The 12313-nt window shown below is 34.8% G+C and overlaps 1 protein-coding gene across 5 annotated transcripts in view; it reads left to right on the top strand.

Annotated features, from left to right (window-relative positions):
- Positions 1-12313, top strand: part of LOC126977255 (uncharacterized) — a 258799-nt gene that overhangs the window by 139124 nt on the left and 107362 nt on the right. For all 5 annotated transcript variants that reach the window (XM_050825993.1, XM_050825995.1, XM_050825997.1 and 2 more), the window contains one exon: positions 2284-2425. In XM_050825993.1, coding sequence (XP_050681950.1) covers positions 2284-2425 — 142 coding nt within the window. The remainder of the gene's footprint in view (positions 1-2283; positions 2426-12313) is intronic.

Below are 12313 nucleotides of genomic sequence, written 5' to 3'. Positions count from 1 at the left end.
TAAGATAAAAATCGTAACTATCGTTGACTTTTCTGTCCCAATAAACTTATCAACGGTAACTCATCTTATCCGTATCCTGTCTGTCAATGGGACGACGTATAGCTTACCAGCGATAGAAGTTTGTATGGAAATTGCAATTCACGCGTCCCAATATAAGGCGATAAGAATGACTTATCGGGTATATTGGTACAGCTTCAGATTATTGACAGCCAATTATTGACAGTAGAAGGTAGTAATTTATCTCTATCTGTAGATAGTATATTGGGAACGGCACAACGTAACAACACTAGATACAGCTAATAGTACGACGGTCCTTAATAACAACAGTCTGAAATCTTGCGAAGACGAGTAAAACATCACTATTGTCCCACGAGATATCTAGATCAATATGCCCCTAAAAGGAAGTTATCATGTCCCCGAACATAAATCCTCACACCGATTACGTCACATACACCTGTAGCGAACATCCAGACTTTCTCTGACGGCTTCGTAGGCTGTGAATGGGAGGAACTGAGAGATTGTAGATACGAGACCAATGCCAACTTCAATGACGTCCATTGTTGTGAATAGGAAGGAAGTGTTGCTGTGATATGCTTTGTTAGTTCTGGATGTGAAGACGATAGGACGCTGTCTTAAAGGTTATTTGTATCTTGTCGAATGATTGTATAATAATACTCCAGGCAGGCTCCTTTGCACAGGATACCGGCTAGATTATGAATACCACAACGGCGCCTATTTCTGCCGTAAAGCAGTAATGTGTAAGCATAACTGTGTTTTGGTCTGAAGGGCGGTCTGGGCAAATGAGACTTAAAATCTTATGTCTCAAGGTGACGAGCGCTATTGTAGTTCCGCTTAGAATTTTTGGGTTTTTCAATAATCCTGAGCGGCGCTGCATTGTAATGGGCTGGGCGTATCCATTTCCATTAGCTGAACGTCCTCCTCGTCTCGTCCCTTATTGACATAAAAACTCTAAACAATTAACCTTACCTATAGACGATTTTAAAACGGCAAACGCCCTCAAATAGTACAATAAACCCTATTTAAATCAACGGTAGCCAATAGCTATTGTTTACGATATGTGGCTATTACCTGACCAATGATATTAATACCCCGCGCCCGCTCACCTCAGATGGTTGATATAATTGTGTGCATTGTGAATATATAAGAATTAGAGCTAAACAGTTATATTACTGTTATTGTTAAAATGTTTTTTTTTCAAGTCGAAGTTCTTAACTATAAATTCGATGATACTGAATTTATATGCATTACATAGTTTCATAATTGTATTAGAATTACCTATCTTTATTGGATAATTACATTACTAAAGTAAATACAAATGTAGAATGATTTTCAATGTCAGCTAAAAAAAACCCCATGCAAAATAACTTCGTCTTCATGGCACAATGAGAACATAAATTGACTCACAGCTGCAATGAATAGTAGGCATCTACGTTATTCATCTGTTTTGGGTCAAAGAGAGTCCAGAAAAACAGCTGATAAGGGTTGCGGGGTGCATAGTTTTTGCGAAAACTTAGCACTTTAAATATTGTATTAAAATATAATGCTAATTCATTTCTGACTTCACATAGTTATTAGAGATGACCCATAAAGTTTCAGCGTGTATCAAATATATTTCGTACTAAAATATGATACTGTACCTTCGAGAATTCCGTGCAATTTTATTCATAATACATTTAGTAGCCAACTTATCTCAGGATCTGTCCAATTATCAGAGAAATAAATGTATAGGTATGAACCTGTTAATATAATAAAACTTGTTGATGTCTATATATGGAAGATATTTGAGAAAAGCTTTGGGGAAACTTTGGGGAGCTTTGGGGAGAACTTGTAACAAGTGTTTATAATTCCAATAGTTATGGTACGCGGTACGGTAGAGTATATACTTAACCACTACTCATCCTCTAACTTAAAATATGTCAAACACCAATAAACATAGTAATTTTCAACGGAAATGGATAATTGTAAGCAGACCATTTTTGTTCACACTTAAAATATTGTTTTCGAAAAGGGTAAAGGAATAGGTTTATCCCGAACTCAAGCATAATTGTAACTTTAATTTAAAAGATATTTATTTATAAAACACTATTTTGACATAAGAATTTTGCGTAAAAGAAACATTTTTATTATTATTTTACCACACGAGTTGCATTTTTTAACTTATTTAAAAATTATTTTATTTATATGTGTAACTCTCGCGTTAATCAAAGAAAATATAACCAACCACAATTTATCTCGTAATCAGTTTTTTTTCTATTGTTACAGTCTAGGACCGTTTGAATTGTCGACCGGGGGCGAAATGGTGTCACGTAGGCGGATATTGTCACGTTCGCGGGACGATCTCTCACAAGCACTCGCTCAGGAGGAGGAAGAAGATGTCTGGTACCAGAAAGATAAACTATACAAGGTGAGCTTTTAATAAAATATTATAAGGGTGGTTACGTGGGTTGTGAGATAAGCGCACGATTCTAAACGTGTACTGTGTGGAGTTCCAGTTTAACTCATAATTAAGGCATTATTTACGGAAATATTTTTAAGGCATTATTTACGGAAATATTTACAATATTCTCTCCTACGAGGAAGGGGTTTTCAAGCCCAGCACAGTCCCTAATTCCCCTCCACATTCCTCCTTCGCTTCAATGCTTCATCATCAAAGTTTTCCACTGTCACATCGTCCTGTGGTGCCCTCATCAAACCTATTCTAGTGGAGGACCTACCATCACTGTGTCTTCCAGTAGGTGGTCGCCATTCGAAGACTTTACTGCCCCAACGGCTTTCTATTCTTCGAGCTATGTGCCCTGCTCACTACCACTTCAGTTTTGATCTTCTCATTTCTGATTCTATCTCGCAGGGAAACGCCGAGCATAGGCTTTTCTATTGCCTACTCCAATGCCCTCTGAATGACCATTTTATCCCTTGATTATCGTATAAATAATGCAAAGTTCACCTAAAATACAAAATTAAAGTATTTGCTTGGTTTTATGAAACCACGGTTAAAGAAACTTTTTTTTCAAAGACATTTAACTAAATATTTTTGGAATAATATTCCATTAAGGGTATAAAAATCGCTTTATCAATCTTAATTTTATACGTGGAAAATTGGAATGATAATGGTAAAATAATAAAAGTAGACTAAGTCTTCAACTAATATTTTTATTGAACTCTGTGTCTTAGCCCTAGTTAAAAATATTGATTGAAAAGGATAAAAAATTATGAAATTTGAATATTTTTGAATACTTTCAATTATTCTTCATGTTTATATAGATATACAGTTAACATGGGGTGACTTTTAATCAGGGAAAGTACGACATACATAATACTTAACAATTGTTTAGATGGCACAAATGAGTAATAGTCTATGCACTACACGGTTAGCTGCTGCGAACTTTAGGCGCCGCCCGACCGTCACGTGACATGCAACACACAGACGAAAAAGTTTGAGAGGATGTAATAAAAGTTTCACTCTAATAATTAGGTGCACAAATTCAATATTATTTAACAATGAGACACCTATTTGTCGTTAACGGGCTGCAACTGCGAATTCTGTGGGAACTGATGCATGAAACCACGTGATTGATGTATAGAAAGTTTCGAATCAACGACCCGATAGTCTACAAGCTAATGCAGAGCTCTGTATAACGATATCTCTTTTCGTTTTGATTGGATCATTTGTCAAAACAAATGAACCGGTGATTTGGGTAGGCGTATGAGAAATTATTGCACAAGTATTATACTAGGTACATAGCATTTCAAACGTGTTAATAATTGAAGTAAATATTGAAATAAATAAGTTGATAATATAACATTATAGATATTATAATGACGGGTACTCACGATATAAATTTTATTAATTTGGTGCCTATATTTCGATCCAACTGCATGGATAATGGTCGTGGCTGAACTGCGGAGGCGACGAGATACTCTTGTCACATTGACACTTGACACTAATAGTACATTAATCTGTTCACGTGGCGCCTAATTCGTTTCGGTCTTTGATTCCATAATTCACGACACACACTACTGACGCCGTCCATACTTTTGGATCTTTTTATTGAATTTGTACTGCAGAGTGAGTCCACGGGATTCCATGTTTGCGCTTTGTACCCGTCAAAATAATTAGAATGTTAAAGTTCCGCGATAATAGAAGTTAAAAAACATGTATATCATTGTTTTATTTGTCATTCATATGATGACTTAAAAAAAAATATTCTAAAATGTAATTCTCTTGAAGTGGCATCTCATAAGTCCGCAAAACCGACCAAAAATCGACGTAACCGTCATAGTTTCAGTTTGTGATATTAATAATTAATTATGAAAACATTTTCCTGTAACGAGTAAAGTGAAGTGAGGAGCGGTCGGATAGGTGGCGCTAGTGTAGAAGTGTGAAGTGTGAGGCGAGTAGTGGAGGGGTGAGGAGGAGAAAGGAGACGGGTGGCAAAGGATAAATAATGTCTTGCTCGGCAAACTGAATTTTTATTTCCATTATTTATTGAGTAGTTAAACGGAAAAAAGCAAACTTCTTTTAATTTAAAAAGACATATGTTTTTCGGGTCTTGTAGGTAAATTATTTCAAAATATAATAGTTAAAATAAATATAAATAAAAAACATAACAACTAGAAGTTTAACAATATGACGAAATATAGAAAATAATTTAATAGTAATTTCGAAGGTACATTAGACATTAAAATCATTAATTAATCTGCGGTAAGATATCTGTAAGTGATTACAATACATTAAAAATACGATAGCACCTGTGTCTAATTTTTTTCCAATCCGGTTTCAACAAGAACAACACAGCACTACTACGGCCCTTATAGACGTAGTAGATAATATTTTAGAAGCGCAAGAGGAAAAAAACGTTACAATTTTAATACTTCTTGATTTTTTTTCCTTTTTTTTATGAAAATAAGGGACGTCCTACTCGTCTGAGTAGGACGTTCAGCTGATGTTAATTGATACATCTACCCATTACAATGCAGTGCCGCTCAGGATTCTAGAAAAACCCAAAAATTCTGAGCGGCACTACAATTGCGCTCGTCACCTTGAGACATAGGGTGTTAAGTCTCATTTGCCCAGTAATTCCACTAGCTACGGCGCCCTTCATACCGAAACACAGTTGTATTTACAAATTACTGCTTCACGGCGAAAATAAGCGCCGTTGTGGCACCTATAATCTAGCCGGCTTCCTGTGCAAAGGAGCCTCCCACTGGTTAATTAACTAATTAAACAAGCTAAATTATAACATGTTATAGTAACATCTTGGAGATCTGTTAAGAGGATTATATTCACTCTTGCGCAACAGCAGCTTCTGAATGGCCCATTGCTAACTTAATTTAACTGCAGAAATGTCCCATGGTTGTTCCGCGTCCATATTACATTTTCGTTCCTTTGTCTATGATTGCGTTTTTGTAAGTGTTTCCGACAACAAGTATTAAGCACGTGAGAATAAAATTAACAATGCTATTCACTCGCAGCGTTATATATTACTTTGATGTTTCTGTCAGCTGATGAAGTAGGTTTGATACTCATATATTTTTACCAGTGGGAGGCTCCTTTGCACAGAATACCGGCTAGGTTATGGACAAACTCCTTGAACTCTTTATATATTACTATAGATATGGGCCAAGTCGATTCCAGATTAATTATTAACTTAACAAACCTTACAGCGAGATATACAATTTAAAATAACTTCCAGTAAATGCCCTCTGCTACTAAAGATCAAAGCATAATATAGATTGGTATTTCTTAATATGCATTAATTGCAATTAATTGTTAGGCGTAAAGCAAGCCGATGATACGCTAATCGGAAAATATCAAAAGAAGTTTATATTTATTGTAAATAAATATTTTTATTTGCCCTCTACGATGACTCTAATGAACTTCATGCCAATCTTTATTAGTTACCACAAATAATAAATAAATAAAATAACTTTGAATTAGTTATCATGTAACTTCGGAATATAATAAAAGTTTTTTTTTCTTTCAATAAAACCCTTTCACCGTTTGTTTAATTTTAATAAAAAATAAAAAGATAATATATTATATACATTCTATGTTTCGATTTAGTTTCTTTAACCAGCAACTCTCCCTTTCTCACTCAAATTAATCATCTTTATTTTATGGGATGATCCTAAAAGATCACTACTAGTGCGCTTGGCTAAGCTAGAATATCCTGGGTTTGAATCCCGATAGGTACATCGATTGTATTAATGTTTGTTTCAAAGCCATAAATATTAATCTAATATTATGTATTGATGTATTTTGTATTAAATATAAAATAATTTGGTTTTCATACGCCCCTTTTAATACAAATCATCATCTATCTCCTAGATAATTTATGTTAAACGCGTGTTATAATAGAAAATAATAATTTATATTGCACCCACGATAATACATATAAATATAACACTCTTCTAGAAATAAAAATCTATTTTTCTAATGCTATATAGGTATATTAATTATAGGTTCCAAAAGGTATCCAAAATGACGCTACCTTGATTTCGCGGGTATTCTTTCAACAAAATACCATAACGAATGGACAATGGGTTCGATAAACAAAATATTACATCTTATAATTCCGTCGGTTATATTACAACATTTTAATATTTAAATTCGATTGTATAATATGTATTCAGACAACAACGTTGCGGAAATTCACAGTCAGTAATCTGACTTATGCAGAAATGAGATAGTAATCTAACTCATAGCTTGAATCTAGAAATATGACGACTAATATTTGGTCGAAGGTTAAGTTACTTTTTCAAATTATTAATATTTTTTTTTTCAAATGCCTCAAAATTTTAATCAAATAATAAGTAATTGAATGTTATATGTTATAATTATGTTAATATTATATAATAATGATTTTAATGTCTTTGTTTTCCATGTGAAAGCATGCTTAGTATATAAATCATTTATTTTAAACACCTTTGATATTCAGTTGGGTAACAATAATAAATGAAAAATTTGTGAAAAGCATTTACTAATTCTTCAAAGGTATTACCGAATCTGTTCCGTATCGATTTTATATATTTCAAAGTCGTACAGAAACATTGACAAATTATTAGATATCATGTGAGTATTCAGATTATATACATAATCATCATCAGCCGGAAGACGTCCACTGCTGGACAAAGGCCTCCCCCAAATATTTCCACGACTATCGGACCTGCGCTGCCCTCATCCAACGTATTCCGGCGAAATTGAACAGATCGTGGCTCCATCTTGTGGGGGGCCTATCAACAATGCGTCTTCCGGTACGTGGTCGCCATTCGAGGACTTTAATGCCCCAACGACCATCTTTCCGTCGAACTATGTGCCCTACCCACTGCCATTTCAGTTTTGCAATCATTTGAGCTATGTCGGTGACTTTGGTTGTCCTGGGGATCTCCTCATTTCTGATTCGATCTCACAGGGAAACTCCAAGCATAGCCCTCTCCATTGCCCGCTGAGCGACCATGAGCTTTCTCATAAGGCCCATAGTTAACGATCACTTTATTATAGACATATGACTTAAAAATTAACAAAACTATTTTTATAAAAATAATAAAATAAAACTTAAATAATCTAATAAAATTAATTGATTACAAATAGTATAATATACGAGTAAATCGTCAAGATCGCGGTGGACAGGTAAGTTGCCCATGAAACTGGCAACGTTACCTCTTTGTATAGCCAAACTCATCCTTTGACAGAAGTACTCCACCTTGGTTCACCTGTCAAATAGATAAGACACCTAGATAACTCTGTTGTGAGTTTCTGTGCCGATGAAGTCAAGGACCCATCGTCTCCACTCTAAATTAATATATATCCATATTTTTTAAACATATCCTAATATCAAAAAGAATCATAGCAAATGTAAAAATTAAAAGTAAAAGTTTACCGTGTTTACAAGCACGAGTTTTAACCTATTGGCGAGAATCGTGAACGCTGACAATACAAGTTCCGGCATCGCGAATCGGTGACCAAAGTGATCATTGAACTCCGTGAACTTTTCTATACAGTGTCAATGGTGCATTAAATTTAGAAATTTACAAACAAGATACTGTCTCCTTACCTGTACGAGTAACTTATTGGCTGAATGGAAAAAGCTTTTTCTCAATCGCTGATAAATTTAGAAAGGACGTGTGTTGTGTTTTTTCGAATAATTTTTCTAGCCAGTTCAGTGGCAATAAATATGTCTTTCTTCAATATTTTCCAGACGTAAACAGAACGGAGTTTCAAACATTGTTTTGGGCGTTTTTGGATGATATGTTGTGGTGTTATTTATTTGCGATACTTTTATCTATTTAATAATACTGTACATTGAATATCTTTTTGAAGAATACCAGTAATAGTTGTGTGTTCCACAATCAACACTGAATCCAAAAAGTACTTTCTATAATTTTTGACAAGCATGTCTTTTTATTTTATGGAATAGGAGGACAAACGAGCGTACGGGTCACCTGGTGTTAAGTGATCACCGCCGCCCACAATCTCTTGCAACACCAGAGGAATCACAAGAGCGTTGCCGGCCTTTAAATGTCTATATTATGTATGCAATATGTATGAATTTTTCAATTGCTTAGTGATCAAAAATTGTCTCACATCCCTACTAATATTATAAATGTGAATGAAAGTTTGTTTGTTACGCTTTTACACCGGAGCTACTGAACAGATTTTGTTAAAATTTGGTACAACGATAGACTGGAGCCTGGGAAAGGACATAGGCTACAGTATATTCCGGAAATATCCATGGGTCCGGAGGGATTTGTGAAAAACTGAAATTTACGCCGATGTACTATACCATAACTATACCTACTAGTAGGTTTAGTTTGCTATAGCAATCTTCCTCGAAATAAGATTCATAGAATATGTTGGGAACGGGAAAGAAAACGGGAACCGGAACTGTAATAGGACAAGAGATAATCTTCAATTCCCTACTTGCTTATTATTTTTAAAAACCCTTTATCTACGCGAGCGAAGTCGCAGGCATCAGCTAGGCTTTTATATATTCCAACATATACCAAAATTAATCGAATGTTAAAATTTATTGAACGTGGTTTTGCTTCTTCCTCGGTGAATTCGCAAATTAAATAAACAATGTTGCATCTTAAAGCCATAGGAATCCTTCCTGTCAAAAATCATATTGGTTTCTCACATCCGGAGGTTATCGTACGATAATATTATTGTATTAAGAGGATTTATAATGAGGCAAAGAAAACTGTAATTTTGTTTTATAGAGATGAGCTCGTGGCACTGGAAAATTAATATTTTTTTTTTGTTAAAAAATTACTAGAAAATAATTTTTTCAAGTAATGCTACTCTAGTGTCTAGAAAAAGAAATTTCCTATATAATGACCAGTATGAAACTCGATATAAGAAATTAAAATATCACACAGGTCACATTCTGAAATTTTTTTCACCACGATAAAATGCTTTAAATTTAAAATTTGTTTTGCTTAAAACTTATTTCAATCCTTCAGTCTTTACTACATATTGTTATTTTGTTATCTTTTTACAAACTAAAAACGATATTTTTATTCATATTTTATACTTCATAGAATTACATTTTTGTTTGAAATATTAAAAGATATATCTATTTCCGTTTATTATCATCATAAGAATAACCTTCAAGGAAAAAACATATAAATAAATATGTGCTGACGCATTTGGAATAATTCTGTAGCGGTAAGAACAACAACTCAATTATATATTTAAGTCCGAATTCCTGACAAGATTTTAGCAAGACTGCTCTTAAAGCCTTCGAAATTGTAATGCATTAATGTGATAGAGGATGAGAAGGCAAATTTTGTATCAATATGCGTTACTTCAATGTAATTATGGAGAATTCAAAAATTAATTGATCTAAAATTTGAGGTAAAATTCTTTTGAAGTCAAAAACCAGGTCAACTTTTGATGGGATTCCAATATATGTTGAGTCATTTTTTGTTACCGGAAAAGAGTAATTCTTTCAAGTCTTGCGTTTGATTGATTCGGTATACTGTATGCGTAATGACGTCTTATACACAAATAAGTATAAGGGCATATTATTTGAAGTCTGATAGCGGAACGGCAAAAGTGTGCTTAAAGACGATGTAAGCACACTTTTCTCTTTAGTCGTGTGTCAACTGGAGCACCAGTGGCTCCTTTGCACAGGATGCCGGCTAGATTATGGGTACCAGATATTTCGGCGCCGTGAAGCAGTAATGTGTAAGCATAACTGTGTTTCGGTCTGAAGGGAGCCGTAGCTAGTGAAATTACAAGCAACTGAGATTTAACATTTTTTATCTCAAAGTGACGAGCGCATTTGTAGTGCCGCTCTGAATTTTTGGGTTTTTCAAGAATCCGGAGCAGCACTGCATTGTAATGGGCAGAGCGTATCAATTACCATCAGCTAAACGTCCTGCTTGTCTTTACCCTTATTAACATAAAAAAAACTGTCACTATCGAAATCGGGTTCTAAATTCAACATATGTAACCAGAACAGAATAAATGTTTTACATTGCTGCTTATTGACCAAGAATATTTTAAACAACTGGAGTAAATGCAGCAATGTATGGATATAGTAGTCGAAGTTTATTATGGTGTACTTTGTGGCATGTTCCATATTCCAGCTTTGTTTTTATATGACGTGATTTCTCTATATGTATAGAGCATCATGGGGTTTGTAATATTTATAAAAATTACTTTATTTATTAGTTTTATGACAAACCTATGAAAATACCTCCGGGTGACTGCTAATGTACCTATTTGCTTGATTGTTGATTTCTCAGTGTATTTATTTCAATCAACTTAACTTTTGTCGCTATCGGTGTGTCAGATCGACTATACAATAATATACTCTAAGTTTACGCTACCACGATGATACAGTATCTGTTTCATTGAAAGTTGTTTCGTAAACCTATTTACTTCCGCTTACCTACTAAAGAAGTGCCTTAGTTAAAGATGATTATAATAAAACTAGCTGACCCGACAGACGTTGTTCTGTACATAATAAATAAAATACTGCCTTTTATGAATTTGTCAATATTATTTCATACAGTAAAAAATATTTCCACTCCATGTAGTAATCCCCATTAAAATCCGTTCGTTAGTTTAGGAGTTCACTGGAAACACACATCAGGACACTGAATTTATATATATTAACTAGCTTTTCCTACAGACGTTGTTCTGTACATAATAATAAACAAAATAATGTTTTTTTATGAATTTGTCAATAATATTTCATAACACCAAGATTTTTTTCTTAGCGTATGCTCCTTGTTGCTATAATGAAATTGTTTCTCAGCATAACTGTCAAACCGTGCGTCAATAAATTCTCTCACAGAAAATATTTCCATACAAAACAAATAATGGAAATAACAATAATAATGGGTCCCAAATCAAAATATAAAATATCACACACACACACACACACACATACTCACGCCTTGTTCCCGTCGGGGGAGGCAGAGACAATAGAATGCCATTTGCTTCTATCCTTACAAACCTCACGCGCTTCCTCTACATTCATTACTCTTTTCATACATGCTCGCCGGTTGCGGGTGCTTCGGACCTCTCCTTTTCTCAAAACGTCCCCAATTTGATCGACGAATGTTCTACGAGGTCTCCCGCGACCGGCTTGCCCACACACACTTGCCTTATATATTTGATGCGTCATTCTTTCTTTACTCATTCGCTCCACGTGTCCAAACCATTTAAGCATTCCTTTTTCAGTCCTTGTCACAACATCCTCTTTCAAACCACAGCGCGCTCGTATTACCGCATTCGGAATTCTATCAGTCAGTCTTACCCCACACATACTACGCAGTGATCGCATCTCAACTGCGTTAATTCTGCTTTTATGCTTCTTCTGCCATACCCAACTCTCACTTCCATACATTAACGTGGCGACAAGCACTCCATTATGTACAGCCATTCGCGCTTCTATTGGCACAGTCTTACCGTTTATAAAGGCATGCAGCGCTCCATTCACACAATTTCCCGCAGTCACTCTCCTTTCAATATCACCTTCAAATCTTCCGTCTCTTGTAAACATGCTACCCAAATATACGAATTCTGTAACTTGTTCTACCCTTTCATCTTCAATCGTGATAGTACACTCAGTCAACCTTTCATCCTTCTCAAATACCATCACTTTCGTCTTTCTTGCATTTACTTTCAAACCTCTCTCTTTAAAGCTCCCGTTCAAACAGTCAATCATTTGTTGCAACTCATTTACCGATGATGAAAAAATGACTTGATCATCGGCGTACAAGAGGCACTTAACACACAACCCTTCCATATTGATTCCACATTGCATTTCTCTCACAT

Source organism: Leptidea sinapis, chromosome 44, assembly GCF_905404315.1.
Source record: "Leptidea sinapis chromosome 44, ilLepSina1.1, whole genome shotgun sequence".
Lineage (NCBI taxonomy): Eukaryota > Metazoa > Arthropoda > Insecta > Lepidoptera > Pieridae > Leptidea > Leptidea sinapis.
Note: the sequence above shows the minus strand (reverse complement) of the source record. Positions and strands in the feature narration are given on the sequence as shown.